The 23,558-nt window shown below is 35.1% G+C and overlaps 1 protein-coding gene across 4 annotated transcripts in view; it reads right to left on the minus strand.

The window, feature by feature from the left end:
• Positions 1-1,798: 1,798 nt before the first annotated feature.
• LOC126889766 (putative uncharacterized protein DDB_G0277255) overlaps positions 1,799-23,558 on the minus strand; it is a 256,811-nt gene continuing 235,051 nt past the window's right edge. For all 4 annotated transcript variants that reach the window (XM_050658351.1, XM_050658349.1, XM_050658350.1 and 1 more), the window contains exon 3: positions 1,799-4,869. In XM_050658351.1, the coding sequence (XP_050514308.1) occupies positions 1,870-4,869 (3,000 nt within the window). In that variant the 3' untranslated portion in view covers positions 1,799-1,869. The remainder of the gene's footprint in view (positions 4,870-23,558) is intronic.

The raw sequence follows: 23,558 nt of genomic DNA on the forward strand, positions 1-23,558 counted from the left end.
TTTTTTGTCTGTCAAATGGTAAAGTGATGCACACCCAAATATGTTTTTAAATCGCGGAGTAATTTACAAAAGAAAATAAGAACAACTGTTGACCGTTTGTCACTACGCTCAAGCGCATTGGCACGAACTTGCTAAAAAACGAGTCGAAGGTAGGGATGTAGGAAAATAGTGTTAAATAGCCCTAGCTTCGACTCGATTTTCAGCAGGTTCACGCCAGAACGCTTGAACGTAGTGAACAACGGTCAACAGCTGTTTTTATTTTGTTTTGTATAATTACTGTGCGATTCAAAAAGATATTCCGGTGTGCATCATTTTACGATTTGAAAGACAAAAAAGAAATTGAAAATAAAAGTTGACAATACTTTAAACGCGTTTTCCTCAAAACTCATTTTTTCAAAGGCTGTAGACATTGTAACTCAAAAACTACTTGACCGACCCACCTGGAATTTTGTATAAATTCTCTTTAGACATTCCTTGAAGTAAATCTGTCGAGATATTTTTTGTAGTATGCTTATTTTTGGTTTAACAATAATAAATATGTTACTTTTCATTATTTTTTACAAAAAAAATTCGTTGTTTTGACTTCTGAGTGGTATCAAAAAGTTAAAATTAGGTAAAACTAAAAAAACTTGACAGCGTTACCTCGAGAAACTCATAGGCTAATAAAATCTTTTTGAATTTTTTGTTTACCTTGATTCAATGATGAGTTCTGATGTTCACCGCAAAATTCGTTATATTTTGAGGTGTCTTTTGAAAATTTGCCACCGTTGGCTTATTTTTCAGTATTTTTCCTTGAATTTTTCTTGAATAATCTATGAAGTGTACCGAATATTCCTGTTTAATTTAAAAATAAAATAATTCTGCCATACTTTAAAAAAAAATGTTTTTGGAATATTGACTTAAAGACCTTCGGCCTCCCCTTAAGGACAGCTATGACACGATTTTGATAGGCAACCCATGCTAGAAATATTTGTCTATGCATGTAATTTAATAAAAAAAAATGTTTCATCTGGCAAGCATATGGGTACATTTTGACCTCCTATTCGGATCTTAGATTAGTCCGCTTTCCTCACTAGCATTTACTAAATTATCTAAGAGTGCCTGTAGGTATTGTATATTCTCTGCAATTAGTATAGTATTATCGGCATATCTGATATTGTTGATAGGTCTACCGTTTACTTTTATTCCAATTGTTGCATGTCATCTTCAAGTGATTTTTTAATTATTTTGTATTTCGTCCGAATATAGATTGAACAATAAGGAGGAGAGTGTGCAACCTTGCCTTGCCCCTCTTTTTATCTCTAGGTACTTCCTCCGAAAGTTCTTTACCTACTCTGACTTTTGCTGTTTGGTTAAAGTAGAATGAGTTATTATTATTAAGTCTTTTTTGTTTTTTGTCAATGTGTTTATCTTTAAGCAATTGTATAAGACGGTTGTGTCTGACCTTATCGAACGCCTTATTGTAATCAACAAAACAAACATAGAGTGGTTGGTTTATATCCATACATCTTTGAACGAGGACGTTAAATCCAAATAATGCCTCTCGTGTACCCACGGCATTCCTAAATCCAAATTGGGTTTCAGTGATATCTTGTTCCACTTTTCTGAAAATTCTTAAATGGATAATTTTAAGAATATTTTTAGTGTGCGACTCATTAGACTAATTATACGGTGGTCATTACATTCTCTTGCATTAAGCTTTTTTGGTAATGTAATAAATGTCGATTTGAACCAATCTCTCGGAATAATATCCGTATTATATAAGTTAAGATTTTAACAGACAATAAAAACCACAATGTAATAAAAAAGATTTAATAAATAACACATTACAAAAATAGAACATTTAGTCTATATTACAATATTTTACAATTATTTTAATTCGTATATATTTTTAACCCTAATTAATGGTTGGGGTATCGTGAAATTATTTGACAGAACAGGAGTATGGCTTTGAACAACGGATGTACTAGTACTCAAACTATCGGTTATATTATTCGGCGCAAGATTTACACTACTTAACATATTCTGTTGAACCTCATTGCTTGTAAACATATTTGACGTTATGTTACAGTTTCCAACTGAAGAATTAACTATTATAGGCGTGTTATTTACCAAAGATACTGTATTCTGCGTATTATTGCTGAAAGAATACGTAAAACCTACATTCGTCGGATTTGGTACAGTACTCAATGAACCGATTACATTCAAATTAGAAATACTGCCGTCAGATACCATAGGACTTGAAGTGATCACATTCAAATTAGGAATACTGCCATCAGATACCATAGAACTTGGAGTGATCACATTCAAATTAGGAATACTGCAGTCAGATACCATAGGCTTTGGAGCGATCACCTTCAAATTAGGAATACTGCCGTCAGATGCCATAGGCCTTGGAGCGATTGCCTTCAAATTAGGAATACTGCCGTCAGATACCATAGGACTTTGAGTTATTACATTAAAATTAGGAATACTGCCGTCAGATACCATAGGACTTGGAGTTATTACATTAAAATTAGGAATACTGCCGTCAGATACCATAGGACTTGGAGTTATTACATTCAAATTAGGAATACTGCCGTCAGATACCATAGGACTCATAATTGGTATTAAAATAGAAGATTGATTATTAGCTGCCATAACGGTACCGTTGGACGAGCCGAAAAGTTGAGGAATACAATTTGCTGAATTAATCGAATTGCTTGACAATGGTATAAACATTTGTTGAGAATTATTGTCGATGTTGTTGACTAATGCGTTGTTTAGAGTATGAGACAATATTTGTAGATGACCGGCATGACTATTCAATGTGTTATTCGTAGGTATGAACATTTGTTGGACGTTTGAAGTATTGTTGAGCACATCTGGAGTAAAAATTTGTTCCGTATAATTATTAGTCATATGAACAGATGAATTCAGGGTTTGAGAGAGATTCACTTGGCTTTGGTTATAAACATTAGCAATAATTGTTCCGTTATTTTGAGAAAAGACGGTTTGAACAGCATTAGGAGGTGTTATTGTTGAGGGAGGTGTTATTATAGTTGAAGATGTATTCTGACTGCAAACTTTATTTTCCTCCTGAGTTAAAGACATTTTACTGGAATCTGGGATAATATTCTCTTTTACTCCATTTCCGATGGTTTGAGGAGTTTGTGATGAAATACTGCATTTTAAATTTTTTGCTTTAAATGAGGCTTTTTTGTTCGTCTTTTTTAATTCATAATTAAATTGTTTAGAAGAGGCTGTTCCTATTTTATATGTCCACAAAGAGTCTTTTTTCTTTGTACGCAAAGGTCTCAATCTCATATTGTTAATATCTACTATAGAGTTTGTATTAGTTAAGAGTACTGGTTTTATATCGTGCCAGCCATCGACCTCCTTCTCTGTTTCAATTTCTGGCTTGGAGGTAGTGACAGAATGTTCGCCACTTCGAATTTTTATCGGAACTTTATATAACTTCAACTGTGAAAACATATTTTTCAAAGTGAAGGTTGAAGTTATGTCCTTACTAGCCAGAGTTTGCAGTGATGTGTTTTTAGTAACTAAACGATAACGAACTGTTTGTTTCGAGTTTTGTATTAATTCTTTGACTAGGGCAATGTCGGAACCATACATATCACCACCATTAAGTAAACTGTCGTTTCTTATTAAGATAGTCGGCCTCACTATTGATGTGCTTAAATATTGAACCGGTAACACGTTCGCAGGTACTACTTCATTGGGAGTATTTGACACCTCGAATCGAGGTAAATATTTTTCGTCACCGAGTATATCAATGGTCGGTGGATTTTTCGATTTCGTTTCACACTCATTTCCCATCTTTTCAATACTACTCGGTTCAGTTGCAACACTAGTAATTGTAGTCGAGTCCAAAACTGATTCGTCATTGTCGGATAATTCTATAACTTCGTTAGGACTAATTTTTCTTTGACCGAAACTCGTATTATTTGACAAATATTTGTTTCTAATATTGAACAAATATTTGTTTCTAATTTTTAAATCTAGATCAACTCTAATCAATTCAACATATGGCTTGCTGTTTAAAGCATAACCTATAGTACATTGCTGTTCATGGCGTCTTTTATATTCACTGTTTCTAAATTTTTTTTTACAAAACCTGCAACCGAAATGTTGCATACTGGACAATAATTTTCTTTTTTTAAATTTACCTTGTTGTGTGTCTTTTACTGAAACTTCACTTTCACTACTCTCTCTAGTTCGTTTAAAGAAGTCTTTGGGAACAACTTTAAACTTCGATGGATCATTCGAACTCGTATTAATAGGATCTACTTTGAACTTACTCTGAATATCTACAAGCTTAATACTAAAAGGAGTCGTGTTCAACATCGTTTGATTGCTCTGGGGAGTCTTGAAAGATTCTTTGTCTTCTAAAATATTTGTTTCTGAACGAAAATTCGAATCCGAAAAACCATTTTTTGGTAACGGTATAGTCTTTTTATCGACAATATTTACATTAACTGGTCTTTGAATACCTAATTTTAAATTTATATTATTATTATTACAGTATTTTTCGACTGCGTCTAATTTTAAGCTAACGAAGGGATTGATATCCAAAGCCAGCACACCACTCCGTAATTTAAGATTTGGATGAAGAGAAAAAAGATTTGACACTGATTCATGAACTATTACGTTCCTAAGTACATCTGAATTATGTGAAAAATCATCAATGTCTTCTTCTTTTGATACATCTAACTTATTTTGGCCTAGGGTATTACTCTCTGTGTTTTCAGGTACGTTAGTATTAGAATCGTCTTGTTTTTCTTGTATAAGTTGTTTCCGAGTTGTAACCGTGACATCGGTGTTGGGAATTTTCATTTCCGTTACTTTTAAAAGCTCGACTAATTTTTCCTGAAAACAGAAATAATAAAATGAGTATTAATATGTTTCATATTACAATACTTCGGATTTATTTTTAACTACAAGTATGTATTAAGGCCATCGGTACATAATTCGCAAATATTTTACAGCTATCCCTACTTTTTCTGTCTTTACACGGCAAATTACGTGTAGTAAAATTCACACTGGTATGGATATGTAAACATTACTAGAAACTTGACAATGTCATCATTAACTTTAAAGAGATAGTTTTTGAATGTTCTTGGGATAACTGTTATTTGTATAATTGCAAATTATTAATTCAGTTAATAAATGTGATAATTTTTTCACTAACTATGTATTCAGCGATTGTAATAATTTATATGTACAACAAAAACTAACACTCAATCGAGAAAAGAGGAAAAGTGTTAAAGTGATTTTTTAATAATATATTGTTACTATGGAACGCTTACAATTTTGAACATCTTTAACAACAAAATACTTAGATCACAGAATATATCCTGATGTATTATCTGCTTGGATCTTCCATAAATAATAAACAATAAATAACTTTGTATTAAGTTCATGTCTTAAATCAATTATTTATCAAATAAATACAGTATGCTTCTTTTCAGAAGCATTTTTCAGTGCGTCACAAATGATAGAAAAAAAGGTATCCGTGATAATATACATTTTAGTGACATGACATTTTAGTTAAATCTGACAGTTGCCACATTTTATTTGCAATTTGGCATAAAATCAAATCAATTGTGTTTATTGCATTTATAAAATGGTATTTGCTTTGATTTGTATAGTCTTATAAATTGAAAAGATTATATTCGCAAGGGCGGATCCGGGGAGGGGGCCATGGGGGCCATGGCCACCTCCGAGAATTTAAAAAATATAAATTTAAATATTGGCATTTCAAATGTTCTTAGTTTCAAACACAATATAATATGTATAAAACAGGGGATAAATATGTTTTCTGGACTAGAATTGAACAAAAGCAGTAACAGAAGCTTCAAGAATGACATAAAATGTTTTATAAATCAAAATATAAGATAAGTGCCAATTGTTAGAACGATCTTGGCAGCCATCAAAATCCTATGCGTTACTTGGATCACCAGAACTTACAACAAAGCAGTTGGTTGGTATTTTCGAACAGTCAAAAGGGATTGTTTTACAAGTATTGAATTTTATTTTTCTAACGAAAAATATGGTCATAATAAAGGGATTACAGCCTTGTTATGAAACCTTTAACATCTTTCGCCAAACTCATGGGCAAAGACGGAGCCATACAAATCCATGAAAAAACATCATATCACAAGGAGTGCGTTGAGGTTTAGGTGGATTTTCTACAAAGTTATCACAACCCGCAAAAGTCAGTCAAACCAGAAAGACTCTCAAAGGTCTAAACAGATACAAGAAAATAAAGAAAGACTACGATAAATAGTAGAGTCTATAGTGTTCTTAGGTCGACAAAATATTAATCTAAGAGGCTGTCGTGATGATGGCCTTCTGCTTCTGGACGAAGATGCTGGACCTAGCAATGAGGGGAATTGTTCAGATATAAAATCTCATTAGGAGATAAGACTAATCAACGACACCTATCCGCAGCAACATACATTAGTAACACCAGTCAAAATCAATAATTAATAACATGTTGTGGTGAAGAAATAATTGAACAAAACATAAATCAGGTTCAAAGTGCAAATTATTACTCTGTCATATTTGACGAAATAACCGACGTATCCCACGTAGAACAGCTTTATCTAAATTTGAAATACATACATACATAATAACAACATTCGTGAAAACTTTGTCAAGTTAATTGACGCGTATGAGAACATAAAAACAATTATTGAAGAACAAGGCCTGTCTGAGTGAAAGGAGAAGCATTGGAAAAAATAGTATTAAACTTGTTGAGAGAACTGCACTTGGATCCGAAGAAATGTCGATGAATCGGTAACAACTTTAATAATACTTTAATAACGATAACTTTTGAATGTCTTTATAGAACTCAAAAGTGTGTAAAAAGTGCCTTCAAACTCACTATTTTAATCGTAATTTTTAAAAATTACCCCCCGGCCCCCCGTTACACCTCCCCAAAAAATTTCATAGCCCCTCCCGAAAATCGGTCCTGGATCCGCCCTTGTTTTTTCGATTATAGCGCCATCTATTGACAACTAGAATAAATGTTATAAATGTCACCGACGAAATGTAATCACCGACGTGCGTTTTTTTTCTGTCACATGCAATAGAAAGAAATCGAAAAACTGACGCACTGAAAGATCCTCATGAGAAAAAGCATATCAATATTATTTAATCAACAACTCAAAATATTCCCGATGCCATGTCAAATATTTAAAACTGTCACTGTCTTGTCATCATTTGACTCACTGCGTTGTATGACAAAGATGGCGAATGTTCGATTTGGAAAATATCACCACGGACATGGTGTCCATTTTTTTCGAATCCTGAAAAAAACTAATAAATATTTTTAAAAAAATTAAACGCAGAATGAAAGACTAAATTATTATCGAGGGCCGAAAGTCCCTTAGAATAGATAAAAAGTTTCTTTTGAATGAGATATTTGAAACTAAAAATCACACTTCATTTTCTCTTAGTTTTTCACCCCTGTAACTTATTAAAATAAACATTATATAAGTTTTCAGGGACTTTCGGCCCTCGGTAAGAACGTAATCTTTCATTCTGCGTTTAAATTTTTCAAAAATACTTATTCGTTTTCTCACGATTCGAAAAAAATGAATCCCCATTCATTGCAGCCGAAAATACATATCCATCCTCTTAATATAAAACAAAATCTTTTATAAAAACGCCACAATAGTAGTGAAGCTGCACGAGAATACCAATCCCATACGAATTGGCAGAGGAGTGAGTACGGCAGGGCGATACTATGTCACCTAAGCTGTTTATCACCGTTTTGTTAGACAAAATCTACCAAACTTGCGTTTCGCAGGCGGATATTAGAATAATGTTGCAAGACCTCACCTAATGTGAGCACACAAGAAGTGTGCTCTCAGGTTGGGTTAAAAATTAACACATATTTATTAAGACAAAGCAAATGACAAATCTGGTCCCCAGTGAAGACATTGTCATTAACGACTGCGAAATGGAGTTTGCGGAAAAGTACATATAAACCAGGACGCATCTGTAAAAATATTAGTACATTTGGACGTTGAGAGGTGACTCAAATTTTTTTGCAGAAATTGCTTGAAAATATCTTGAAAATATCGTAAACCTATGATCTTCCAATCTGCTTGAAACGGAAAGTCGTTTTGGAAACCAATGCGTTTTGCCGGTTATGACATATGGTGCTGAAATTCTAACATTAACAACCGCATCAGTTAAGAAGCTAAGAATTGCTCAACGTAAGATGGAAAGGTCGATGATTGGTGTGCCATTGCGGGGCCATATAACAAAAGAAGAACTACTATTGAGCACAGGAGCCGCAGATGTTGTCTGTCAGGTGGATAAACCAGTGGCGGCCGGTGAGGTAGTGCCATGGAGCCATGGCACTACCTTATTTTTATGCAGAAACATATTTTTTTTTATCTTTAAACCGTTTTAATACCCTTTCATTTTTTGTGCGTGTTTCTTTTCTCTTTATAAATTATATAAAATCTGACAACTGTGCAGTGCAGTACAACCCTCGCCACAGTCGCCACTCACAGCGGACGGGATGATCGCATCATGCCAAAAGAGGCTCGGACCGTGTCGGAGCCATCGTCCTAGATGGCTCGGCTGAAAAGAGAAAGATTTTACGGGCATTCTATGTAAGTGACAGAGATAGAGCTATATTGCACTTTTAATACACGTTTAAATGAGACTTTTTCGTGCCTGGCTCGACAAGGAAGATCTAATATTTTTTACTATGATCATAGTGAATAGTGGATCGTAGATGCAAAAAGATTCTCGTACGACTGTTTAATGTTAGCCGAATTAGACAACGACTTGGGTTCATATTCAAAGTTCCAAATCTTTAAAAGCATGTACCTCAAAACAACACAAAATGAACTCCTTCAGTGCATCTTAGATGTTTATCACGAGGAAATAAGGAAAGAAATTGAAAATTATCTTTGTGTTGCAGTGATTGCCGATGAAACGACAGACGTCGCGTCGCTGGTGAATTTCAGTTAGTTATAGTTTTCCGATATTTGTGTAAAGGGCGATAAGTTGAGAGATTTTACTTGTTGGACGGACATTATGTCAAATCAATCACTGAATGCATTTTAAATGTTTAACTTTCTTGACACCCCAGAAATGGTATATACCTACATAATGTAAAAGTATCCGTACCTACCTATTTTTTTAAATTTCTATTTTATACCTTTTTTGACAATATCGTGAACCCATCACTAAAAATTTAGGCAGCTGCCAGAATTCTGGGAAAATTCAGAAAATAGAGGCATCTTTATGGAACTGTTCAATGTTAGACGAATTAGACAACGACTTAGGTTCATATTCAAAGTTCCAAATATTTAAAAGCACGTACCTCAAAACAACACAAAATGAACTCCTTCAGTGCATCTTAGATGTTTATCACGAAGTAAACACGAAAGAAATTGAAAATTATCTTTGTGTTGCAGTGATTGCCGATGAAACGACAAACGTCGCGTCGCTGGTGAATTTCAGTTAGTTTTCAGTTATAGTTTTTCGATATTTGTGTAAAGGGCGATAAGTTGAGAGATTTTGGAGATTTTACTTGTTGGACGGACATGATGTCAAATCAAACACTGAATGCATTTTAAATGTTTAAATTTCTTGACACCCCAGAAATGGTATATACCTATATAATGTAAAAGTATCCGTACCTATTTTTTTAAATTTCTATTTTATACCTTTTTTGACAATATCGTGAACCCGCCACTAAAAATTTAGGCAGCTGCCCGAATTCTGGCACTACCTACTTAAAGTGATACGAGCCGCCACTGGGATAAACTTAAATGGAACTGGACCGGTCATGTGGCCCATCTGACAGATGGGAGATGGACAAAGAAGTTGCTCGAGTAGAGTAGAGATCAACAGCAGGTAAAAGAAGTAGAGGAAGACCACCCACGAGATGGACGGACGATATTGTGATGTAATTGTCTTTTTACGCGGTTGACTCTACTATTTTATTTATTTATATTTTTAGGCACTAATTTTAATTTAAATAAAGGAAGACTTACTTATATTATTTTATTTACATCACTTATTTATTTTAATAATTACAAATAACACCAACTAACACATCTAATTTATTTACAAACTCAAATTTATGATTTAATTAACTAAACATAATAATTCCGATAACTAATAAATACATTTCATATCTTCGATTCGAATACATTAACTTACGCGACGCGCTTCGATGAATGAATGACTGGCCTGTGCTCGAATCTCGGTTCTATATATACTTCGGCAGCGGTCGTCTCGAATTCCATGGTCGAGGCTCGTAACGCCGAGAAGCTTCGGGAAGAAATAGGCCAATTCGTGAGCGGACTAAATAGTGTCACATTGCCCCCTCCTTAAAAGATGGTTCCTCCTGGAACCTTGTCGGGACTGGAACTGGATGCTGGTATCTGCAACTGGACCCTCTTTTACAACTCCCAGTTGTATAAAAGTGACAGGGGACGGTTTTCTCTCCGCACCAGTAACTATACGGATTGCAACAGACTAACACCTGGACCTCGGTGTCTTGGAAAATTTCTTCTACCATATTTCGGATAATTCTCCAGTCTAATTGGCTGCATTCTAACTTTGGCATGGCTAACTTTTGCACGTCGGACTCCAACACGTGCTCTCTCAATTGAATTAATGCATCCCATACATCTTGGTAGGTATGTTTTGTTATCAGATAGAATAGGTAACGTGATGCATCTTGGAGTTTCAATGCTTTGCCAGGAGCTGGCAGTTGGCATTGAAGTTCTGCAACTCGACCAAACTTCCTTCGAAAGGCGGATGCCAACCCTCGTGCGTCTTTGATACTGGCCGGGATGGTATGGGCCAGTGAATAGTCATCGGGAAGTGCGAGTAGGTCTCGCTTTTCTTCATTGGTAACACCATGTCTCGCTTTACCGGTACCTCCATAGGCCCCCATGAACTCCTCGAACGTGAGGTCAGGTATTTCTCGAACTTGGTTTACTTCCACTTCTTCATCTACGTCGTGGTCTCTCTCGTACGGCGCCAACCGGTTATGGTGGACTATCATCGGCTTTCCCCTAGGAATCTTGCTTATTCGGTAGATAACGTCATTAATTTTCTTGACAATGAGATACGGACCTTCCCAGAACTGCTGCAACTTGGGAGAACAACCTGTTCGCTTCTTTGGATTATAAAGCCAGACTTTGTCGTTCTCCCTGAAACATCCCTTCTCGGCTTGGGTATCGTATCGTTTCTTCATTCGGTCGCTAGCGATTTGAAGATTAGAACGGACCAACTCATGTATATCGTCCATTCTTCTTCGCAATTCATTCACGTAATCCTCACCAGCAACATCTTCTCCAGGTCGACATCCAAACTCTAGATCACAGGGTAGACGCATCTCACGTCCAAATAGGATTTTTGCTGGTGTTTGGCCCGTTGATTCATTAACAGCAGATCTATAGGCCATTGCGAAGAACGGAAGGTACTGGTCCCAGTCTCGTTGATGATTGGACACCATCTTTGTCAAATACTTGCCGACTGTCCTATTCATACGCTCCACCATTCCATCCGATTGTGGGTGATAGGCCGTAGTTCTTGTCTTCTTCATGCCTAGTCTATCACAAATTCCCTGAAATAGATCGCTCTCAAAGTTCCTTCCTTGGTCACTATGGATCTCCAGAGGCACTCCGAATCGGCTGATGCAGTCTTTGATTAACACATCTGCAATAGTGGCGGCCTTCTGGTCTGGAATTGCGTAGATCTCAACCCATTTCGTGAAGTAATCCATTACCACCAACATGTATTTGCATCCATTGTCACTTTCTGGAAATGGCCCGGCAATATCCAAAGCTATTCTTTCAAACGGACTTCCAACATTGTACTGTCTCATAGGAGCCTTCCTTTTCCGGTAGGGTCCGTTACTTGTAGCACAGGTAGTACATTTCTTACACCAGTCCTTCACATCGTCGGAACTATTCATCCAATAAAATCGTTCCCGAATTCTCTGAAGGGTCTTCTTTACACCAAAATGCCCTCCTGATGGACTGTCGTGTAACTGACGAAGTACTTCAGCTACTCTGCTCTTTGGAATCACCAACTGCGTTCTCCTCACTGAACCATCATCATTTTCTATTACTCGTTTAAGCAAGCTGTCTTCCAAGATAAATGAGTCCTACTGGGCCCAATACGTCTTAACTACTGAGCTTAGGCTTGATATTTCTTGCCAAGATGGTCGAAGATTTTCTTCTTTCCATTTTCGAATCTTCTGTAAAACTGGATCCTTTTCTTGTTCTTCCTTGATCTTGGTAGGCGTCCACTCGTCGTTGACCACTGTTGTTCTTAGTACTGCTGCTTCCTTCGACTCTGTTTTGTTGCAATGGGAACATTCTGCTGGACACGGTCTTCTAGATAGAGAATCAGCGTTTCTGTGGCTAACTCCGGCCCGATGCTCGATCTTGAAATCATATTCTTGAAGTCGTTCAATCCATCTGGCTATCTGACCCTCTGGATTCTTAAACTGCATTAACCATTTAAGGGCGGCATGGTCGGTTCGGATTAGAAACTTCCTTCCGTAGAGGTATTGATAGAAGTGTTCCACTGATTTTACTACTGCTAGAAGTTCTCTTCTCGTGACGCAATAATTTCGTTCACGTTTTGAAAGCACTTTATTAAAATATCCAAGGACTCGTTCCTGTCCTCCTTGGATCTGCGACAGCACTCCTCCAATTCCCACATTACTTGCATCCGTATCTAAGATGAACTCTCCTTCTGGCAGTGGATACCCTAATATTGGCGCTGTAATTAAATGCCTCTTCAAAGTTTCAAAGGCCGTTTGGCAGTCTCCATCCCAGCAATAATCCCTTGCTTCCTCTGTAAGTCGCGTTAATGGCTTAGCAATAGCTGCAAACTTCTTAATGAATCTCCGGTAGTATGTACATAGTCCCAGAAAACTTTGCACTTGATGTTTATCAGTTGGTTCAGGCCATTCCTTAATGGAATCGATTTTTCCTTTATCCACGGCCACTCCTTCTTTGCTGACTATATGACCTAAATAATTGACTTTACTTTGAAATAACTGGCATTTCTTGGGATTTAACATTAACTGGGCAGCTTTAAGTCGATTAAAAACGTCTTCTAAATTGTTCAGGTGGTCTTCAAACGTCTCTCCCAAAACGATTATGTCGTCTAAATACACCAGGCACGTTTTCCAAGATAACCCTCTCAACACATTTTCCATAAGCCTCTCAAATGTCGCAGGAGCGTTACAGAGTCCAAACGGCATAACGTTGAATTTCCATAATCCAGATCCTGTCGTAAAGGCCGTCTTCTCTTTGTCCACTGGATCCATTTCTACCTGCCAATATCCAGACTTCAAGTCCAACGTAGAAAACAATTTACTTCCAGCCAATGTGTCCAACGTGTCGTCGATCCGAGGCAGAGGATAACTATCTTTCTTGGTAACATTGTTCAACAAACGGTAGTCCACACAGAACCTCGTAGTTCCATCTTTCTTCTTGACCAGGACCACCGGAGAGACCCATGGGCTCGTAGAAGTTTCTATCACCCCGTCTTTCTTCATTTCTTGAACAATCCTTTCAGCTTCCTCTCTCTTCACCTGTGGTAATCGTCGAGCAGTTTGACGAATTGGCCTAGCGGTACCAGTGTCAATTTTATGTTTGACAACTGTCGTTCTTCCTGTCTTTCCTCCTTTTGGTACGAATATGTCACGATATTGCCTAAGAAATTCCCTTAATTTCCTTTTTTTCATTTGATTTGGAGATTGGCCTGCAACTGCAACCATTTGGTCGAACTTAGACTAGAGAAGTAACCAATTCCTTTCCAATTATGATTCCTCGGCCAACCTCCTCGTCGTGGTTCCATGGCTCCATCATAACAGGTGTTCCTTCTTCTACAATTCCCTGTAGCCGCGCTACGATGATCGTTTCACTCCTCGCAGGCACAACTGTATCTTCTCTAATAGCTGCTAGCATAGTGCTGTCATCATGTGGATGAAGAAATACCTCCTCGTTGCCAACTTTGATTACCCTGTTCTTAAAATCCAATTGAAATCCACGCAAATTCATCACGTCCATTCCTAATATAACATCTTCTTCGATGTCTGCAACTATGACAGTATGGACGAACTTTTCTGCTCCAATCCCCAATTGTATCTGGATTTCTCCGTGGATGTTGGCATTTTCACCTGTGGCAGTCCGCAGTCGCAACCTCGTTGGTAAGAGTTTCTTACGACTGTTTATAACTGACGGTCGTATAATGGTCCTGGTCGCTCCGGTATCCACCAACAATATATACTTTTTACCATTTATTTCTCCATCTACATATACATTATCTTCACGACATTTCAAAGAAGCTATTAGTATTAGATGGTCTTTAGAGGAGTTCTGAGTCAAGGCTGCCCCCCTAGGGTCTGTGCGTTCTCTTATTTCCTGCTGGCGAGTTTCTTGATTTGCGTTCTTCCTTAAACTCCGTGCGTACCCCTTTTCACCACAATTGCAGCAATTCATGGTCTTCGTTTTCTTCGATGTAAAGCCTTTCACCATATTTACCAGCTGGTCAAGTTTGTCTTCATCCTTTTCTTCTTTCACAGTTCGAACTGCACTGTACTCACCAGAGGCCTGCGTAGCTGATTCGAACTCGAGGGCCGCGGACAATACATCGACCAGCGTCTTGTGACGAGCTAATCGCAGTGTTCTCTGCATTTCAACATCACGAAGGCCATCAATAAATGTTTGAACAGCCAACTTTTCCATCACGTCTTCGGGAGCTGTTGGATATGCATATCGTACCAACCTGGCAATATCGACCTCGTATTCTTGAAGAGCTTCATCTTTCTTTTGTCTTCGATTTTTAAACTGCGACTGATAGACATGCTCTAAATGTTCGTGCCCGTATCGCATATTCAGTCTCTTTTTCAGCTGCTCGAAGCCATCTGTCTCCTCTACGGCTATGGTCTGGCTGGAGGACATCCAAAGCGTCGCCTCGAAGAGCAATAGTGAGGTTTACAGCTTTTTCTTTTTCGGACCATCCGTTCGCTCTGGCCGCCGATTCGAACTGTTTCATGTAGTTGTTCCATGATGACTTTCCGTCGAAATTTGGCACCTTAACACGAGCATGACCTACACTCCCTTCAACTATCGACCGTGGCTCCAATTTGTATTTGGTTTCATCATTTTTAATGTCTGTTAAGATGGGTTCCATACCTTTGTCTACTTTTTCCGTTTCCTCCATTTTCTTTACTATTTCCTTGATCTTTTCTTCAAAAGTAGATTTTATGGACGATATCTTGTCGTCAAAATCCGAAGTGACCCTAGAGATCTCGTTAGTCATTTTGCTGTCAAGGGATGAAATATCACCCGAAACTTTCTTCTCTAACGATGCAATGTCTGTCGAAACTTTCAAAACATCCGACGAAACTTGGGAAATTTCACTAGAAACCTTTTTCTCTAACGATGTGATCTCTGTTGAAACTTTGTTCTCCAGCGATGTAATGTCTGTCGAAACTTTAGAAACATCGGAGGAAACTTGGGAGATTTCACTAGAAACTTTGTTCTCTAACAATGTAATGTCTGTCGAAACTTGGGAGATTTCACTAGAAACTTTGCTCTCTAACGATGTAATGTCTGTCGAAACTTTGTTCTCTAGCGATGTAATGTCTGTCGAAACCTTCGAAATCGACGAGATCACAGCAGCATGCTTGTCTTCAAATAAATAGGTTTCTGGATCTTTACCCTCTCCTGAAGAGCGTTCTTTAGACGTTCGACCAGATCAGCCTTTTTCCCAGTAGAACTCAGATCCCTTTCTTCCAATTCAAGTCTCAGGTCTGCAATTTTTAGCTTCCACAAGGTAGACATGATCACACACTTTATTTATTACGATTTATATTTTATTTATTTTTAAAGGTTCCACACTCTCTTTAAACCGAAAATTTACGTTGAATTTATTTATTTCAAGTATCCTCACTTCTGCACCACTGTGATGTAATTGTCTTTTTACGCGGTTGACTCTACTATTTTATTTATTTATATTTTTAGGCACTAATTTTAATTTAAATAAAGGAAGACTTACTTATATTATTTTATTTACATCACTTATTTATTTTAATAATTACAAATAACATCAACTAACACATCTAATTTATTTACAAACTCAAATTTATGATTTAATTAACTAAACATAATAATTCCCATAACTAATAAATACATTTCATATCTTCGATTCGAATACATTAACTTACGCGACGCGCTTCGATGAATGAATGACTGGCCTGTGCTCGAATCTCGGTTCTATATATACTTCGGCAGCGGTCGTCTCGAATTCCATGGTCGAGGCTCGTAACGCCGAGAAGCTTCGGGAAGAAATAGGCCAATTCGTGAGCGGACTAAATAGTGTCACAATATAAAGAGAATGACCACAAATTGGATTCAAAGCGCCCAGGGCAGAAAACAGTGGACGGAAATAGGGGAGACCTATATCCAGGAGATCCAAAGGGCTGATTAATGATGATGATGATATTGATGATTAATATAAATGGTGCCCCAAAATTCATTGAGTATTTAAATTTGCCGTCATTTGTGCAATAAAGTGTTAACAACAACAAGACAAACAGCTGATGACAGTTTAGTGTTACTAAAAATGACTGAGATGTTAGAGAGTGGATCAATTACAGTCGGAAAAATGAAAGAATACCCATGAACGATCACATCAATCACATATTATTCAGATTATTAATAATCTATTTCTCTCGTTTGTTATTTATGAAAAAAAAACAGCAAATACAAAATATGTGATTGATGTGATCGTTCATGGGTATTCTTTCATTTTCCCGACTGTAGTGGTGTTTGGGAGTGTTGGTGAAAGTACAGGAACATTATTAATTAGACGTCGTGGACAAATATGACAAAAATGACAAATTTCAAGAAGCATTCTATATAATTAATATTCTTTGAAATTCTGCATCTCAATGCTTATAGAGTTCAATTGACAAAATAACTGAAGTTTTATAACCATGCATAGCTAACAGAGTTCGTTGAATGAATTATTGAACATTAACAAGTGGATACTGATACTGATTTTTCGAGCAAAATCATCCTAAGCGATGAAGCACATTTTCACGTTGATGTCTTTGCTCATCGTCAAAATTACCGAATTTTGGGTTCTGAGAACCAACATCTGACTGTTAATGACTAAAAAAAATCCACAACTTGTCAGTGTTTGTAACGATACGAAAACACTTAAATTTTTTTTTAATTTTATCTTTTGCGGGAAACACTATCTTTCATTTTACCCTGTATATCATACACGTCTTATTTAATATTCAGTTAAAAACTACGTACTTGACAATATTTTCTACGCCGTTCCTAAGTAGAATCGTAATGTTTCTACGCTTTAGCGTAGATTGATATATTTTGGTGTTTATTTACACAAGTATCTGTTTCCTTTTCCTTGCGTTAGAAGACACAGAAGTGAACGTTGAGTGGCTCATTATTAAGTATAGCAACTTCAAAGTTCGCTATAAAGTTGAGCTCTTTTCCATGTCAACTCATATCCAGAATAAACATTGAGAAATTAGACGTAGTGATCTAAGTGCTCTGTTTGTTGTTCTTCTTACTTAAGTCAGCCTCATTTGAAATGAATTATGATCAATATTTTGTCGTAATCGAATTAGTCCAGAAAGCCACTGCGCATCCGCTAGGAAAAATATTCTAATTCGGATTTTTTGCACAATCTTACTCAAAAAGGACCCCTTTTAACAAATTTGCATGTTGCCACGACCAAAAGTTGGTCAAAAATTTTTTAAACGTTTTTTTTTTTGTTTTTTTCCTAAAATTATATTTTTTGCATGGAGCAAATTTTTTTTAGGTTTTTTGGATCATTCCAAACAGAAAAGGTCTTTAGTGACTTTTCTCTAAAGTTGATAGTTTTTGACATATAAGCGATTAAAAATTGAAAAATTGCGAAATCGGCCATTTTTAACCCTCAAAAACTATGTGAAAAACTAAAAATTTGAATGTTGCCAAGGTAAGTAGATATTCTTTAAACATCGATTGATGAAATCCCGAAGAGTTTTTTGCAATACAATATCAAAAATCCCTTTGTTTTTTAATTGCCAATCAAGCGTGCGCGACACTATGTGTGAAGTATGGTGCAAATGAAAGGAATAAATTCGTTATTTCGTAAACCGGCGACTTTAAGGCCGGCCATTGGTAATGTTATAAGTATAGGCGATCCCATCACCTTTATAAAGTACACCACTCATAATCTAGAGCATATATGTATACCGAAAAATGCTTAACCTACTAACAATATATGTCGCTAATTACAACCATATTTTTGATTTCCTACCTGTTGTGTATTGTTTATAAAAAAATGTGAAAGTTTTGCTTTTTTCTCAATAAATATAAGAGCGTTTATATCTAAATTACTCAAGTATTTAAATGAATTTCATGATAAAATTCCGTTTAGCACTACAGTAGAAGTAATGGAAGGATATAACGTTAAAAAAATGTGAATTAATAAAGTATTTTTTGCGTGGTGTACTTTTAAAATACATTTCTGAAATTAATAGAAATTGCCATGTGAAACGTAAATATTCGACATATAATACGAATACAGTATAGGAATCTGTAAGAATCTAAGCTCTGTTAATGTAGCCATTATGTATAAGATGGCGCTACGAAAAATATTATATACATGTGCAAAATTCAGGAGCGGTATGGCCCGTTTGAAACTTTCCTTTGGAAATTTCGGTACTTTATAGAGAGTAATAACGTTTTGAGGGATGCGGGTGGTTCATTATTGCGTACTTGGAATAATATACAATATATTACTTTTATTACTCTCGCTTGCAAACGGTTGAAGTGTAGAGTCGATTTATTAAATGAGGACACTGCTCGCAATAAGAAATGCATGGCGAGCGGTGCCCTTATCTAATATTTCGACTTTAAAAGGTAATGGATGTCTTCCAAAAAGCCGATATACTAGTTCAGAACGACTATTAGTTTGCGCAATATTAAAATAGAGGTACCAAAATTTATTTAATTTGTTAATAGCTTAATAACTGTGTCTAGTCGGACAAACTTTGATGTACGGTACGGGAACACTGGAATAGGAGAAGTTTTAATTGTAGAACAGTTTAAAAATTTGGAACGTCAGATTACGAAAACGCTCCATGTATTTTTTCGAACAGAACTTCCAATTGATTTGTTACTGTTTCATTAAACTCTCATGCAAAAATCATATTGCTATTTATCAAAAATATAATTCCTGCCATTTGACATATTCTTCGTGTTAGACTTATTAAAATGCCCAGTTGGTGATAATACCAGTCTGATTTTTGCATAAGAGTTTAATGAAATCGTAACAAATCAGTTGGAAGTTCTGTCAGACAAAATACATGGAACGTTTTCATAGTCTGATGTTCCAAATTTTTAACCTGTTCCACAATTAAAGCTTCGCCTGTTTCAGTGTTCCCGTACATCAAAGTTTGTCCGACTAGACACAGTTAAGTTAGAAATTTTCAGCTTGCTATTAATCAACTTCTTTTTTGTACGCGAGATCCAGGCCTATAATTCAAATTTAATTTATAAATAAGTGATTTTTACTCAGGTCAGCCATTATGATGAAATATTTTATTTTAGGGAATAGCGGGAACTGGTAATAGGAAATAAAGATCATAATATTTATTAAAAGTTCATTTCATCTGACATTGAAATAGATATGACAAACGTGATTCTCTGAGTTGGGCTAATTTTTTAAATTCACAGTCAAAGAAAGCCGCGGAACCATTAGTTTTTAATTATGTAATTTTTTACACCCCTCTTGACACTTGAGTTGAGGGAATTGACTCATCACTTTTAAGTTAATGTTATGATATGTTATGATTAGGATTGCCATCACAAATTTCCGGGGATTTTTCTTTCTTTGCAAAGTACCTAATTTTTAAACAATACAGGGAAGTATTAAATGAATTTTAATACAAACGTATTAAAAATACCAATGAAAATAATTTTTTGAAGTTATACTTCTTTAGGCGCGATTTCATTAAGGGTGAAATTTTATTAATCTGCGCGCATGCGCACACAGACAGTATGTAGTTCGTTACTAAATGTTTTAATTTATGTATGTATGTATCAGTCCAGAAAAGGTGTGGAAAGAATATATTAGTGTTTTTAAATATATTTTCCTAAAAAAAGGGGTTAAAAATGCTACTTTAAAGCACCAGTGCTTTAAAAATTTTAAGGCACTGCAGTTAAAAGTGAATTGTCAAATTGTGAAACGTCAAAATATTGTATGATATAGGTAGGTGTTAAAAAGTATATTTTTAAGGCACTTATGTGAATTGCAGAATGACCGAAGCGAATCTTTCACACGAAACCTTCACATACGTGCTTTAAAATTGTACTTTTAACATTTTATATCATAAATAGGTAACTATTATTATAACTTTTGTGTATTTGGACTTGTCTACCTCGGAAATAAGATAATAAGTAATAATAAAGTATTGTATAATTCACTTCGTCTGTTTGTTACTATGTCTGAGTAATCTTGTAGCCCGGATAAAGAAAAGGGTATAGCTCAGTGGTAGAGCGTTGGACTGGAGATCAAAAGGACCCCGGTTCGAATCCTGGCGTTTTCTAATCTTTTTTTAATTTTTGGTATTGTTTTAATAAAATTTTTTGGAAAATAGTAAGTAAAAATTTAATCCTTAAATAAAATACAAATAAACTGTCCGAAAGTATATTTATTTCATTGAAATCATATTTAGAAGTATAACTTCTTACGTGCGTACAAAGTACACACACATTCTTTTTCTGTTAACAATGTAGCAAAAATATTCAATATAATGGAAATTTCCAAACATCACTAGAATTGGGTCTATTTTGAAAAGTTATCACTATTTCACTAAATTGTTAAAAAAACACTAGATCTAGTGAAATTTCACTAGACCTGGTAACACTGGAGTCGGGCTTCTTCAGCCCTATTTAAATATTTATTTATTATTTATACATATGACCTGGCCTCTAGTGACTAATCCAGGTCGTTTTTTCCTGATGGGATTACAGATATTTTTTTTTTTTATTTTTTTACATTTTTTACTCAACTATTAAATCTATTTTTACAATAACAATTTGCCATAATCTCTTAATTACGTATAACAAACAAATTTAAATAAACAATTTAAAATATTTTTGGTACTATCAACTCCCTTCTAAGTTATAAAGACAGTCCCTCTATTTTCAGAAGAGAGTTGGTAGTTTTTTTTTTTTTTATTTTTTTTTTTATTTTTATGAATTATGTATTGAATTATTATTTTTATTTATTTATTTTATATTGAATTACTATTATTATAATTGTAAATATCTATTTTTGAATTTATATTTTATTTTATTTATTTTAACTTTATCTTACTCAACTTCATCAAGGTTGGATTATTGGTTGTCTTCTTCTATTATTATAGATTTCTTGTTGTTTTTTAGATATTATTTGTGCGAGATTATTTAATATTTCAAAATATTCTTCATTTTGTAATATATCTCTTATTTCAATTCTTTCTAATCTTCTTCTCATTTCTCTGTGTTCTTCATTTTCTATAGTATTTTCACAATGTAACACTATATGTTCTGGTGTACCTAGTTCTCCACATTCACAATATGCATCATCTTTTAAGTTAAATCTTTCCAAATATGTTGGGTACGGTCCATGTCCTGTTAAAAAGTGTATTAAACCTTGTTTTGGATTAAAATAATTTGGAATGTTTTCTAATATTGGTATAAAATTGTATAAACGTCTAGATTTTGTTGAATTTTCCCATTCATTTTGTCTTTTTCTATTTATTATTTCTTTTAATTCTCTTTTATTTCTTATATCTAATCCTATTATTTGTATTATTTTTTCATGTTTTTCGTTTTTTAGCCAATAATTACATGCTCTTTTTTGTGTTTCTAAATGCATTGGCATTACTCCAGTTAAAACTGTGAGTGCCTGTGTTGCAGTTGTTCCAAATGCTCCCGTCATTCTTACAAGAAATCCTCTCTGAGCTCTATTTAATTTTTCTGCGTTTTTTTTATTTATTAATCTATGTGCCCATACACTTGAACCGTACCCTACAATTGATGCAAGTATTGTACTTAGGTATATTCTCATCTGTCGGAACGAAATTCTATATTCCTTCTGTGCTAGACTAGCAATGCTATGCATGATCTTTGTTGCCTTTTCACAGACACAATTCATGTGTTTTGTAAATAATTTTTGTTCGTCTATTATAATACCTAAATATCTTGTTTCCATTTTTCTTTTTATTGTTTTCCCTCTAATTTTTATAATTGGATCTCTTTCTAAATTTCCTTTTATTAAACTATATGTTGTTTTTGAATCTGATATTGTTAATTTTACTTTATTCATCCAATCATTTACTCTTATTAATACTTCATTTGATTTATTTTCTAATTCTCTTCTTGAGTTTGCATCTATGATCAACAACAAATCATCTGCATATGCTATGCTTCCAAGCACTTCAGGATCTATAGTCAATTGTTCCAGCAGTTCCTCTAGCATTACATCCCAGAACATAGGTCCACAAACTGATCCTTGTGGACATCCTTTTGTGATATGTTTTGTCTTTTTTCCTGTTGGACAGCTTAGGCTTGCATATCGGTCTTGACAGTAGTTTCTGAGACTTCCGTACAGATTCTTTGGACATCTCATTCTTCGAAGTCTTTCAAAGAATGACGGCCACCAAAGATTGTCAAAAGCCCCAGACACGTCTATAAAGATCATTAAAACATACTTTTTTATGCTTTCGTTTACTATTTCAAATACTTTATTTATTGCATCTTCTGTTGATCTACCTTTCCTAAAACCATACTGACCAGGATGTAATCCAATTTCTGTTCTTATTTGATTTAATTTTTTACATAGTAATTTTTCTTGTAATTTTCCCATTGTATTCAATAAACATACCGGTCTATATGATTTCGGTAAGGCAGGATCTTTATCTTCCCCTTTATGTATTATTATAACTTCTGCTTGTTTAAAATTATTGGGAAACCTTCTTTGTCTAAGACATTCATTATATAATGATGTTAATACTGGAATTATTTGTTCCGACAATGCTTGAAGTATTTCAACATGAATATTATCCGGTCCAGGTGCCTTCTTTCTTTTCATTTCTCTCATACTTTCATATACTTCTTCTTCTGTGAATTCCTCTATTTCTCTTTCTTCTTCTATTTGGTATTCTTGTATCATTTCTTCTCTTATATTTCTTTGTTCTACTGTTTCTCCTTCTAATTTATCTGGAGGTAATAATACATTAAGTAATGTTTCGGCCGATTCTTCCCAACTTTCTGTAAATGTTCCATCTTCTTTTTTTAAAGTAGAAAGCATTGTCGGACATCTAATTTTTTTAGAAACTATTTTATATGGTATTCCCCACATATCTAATTCTAAGTGTCTTGATACGAAGGTTTCCCAACTTTTAGCTTTTGTTATTTTTATTTCTTGTTTATATTCTTGTTTTAGTCTTCTATATTCACCTAGAAGGATTTGCCTCT

Source organism: Diabrotica virgifera, chromosome 8 (assembly GCF_917563875.1).
Source record: "Diabrotica virgifera virgifera chromosome 8, PGI_DIABVI_V3a".
NCBI lineage: Eukaryota > Metazoa > Arthropoda > Insecta > Coleoptera > Chrysomelidae > Diabrotica > Diabrotica virgifera.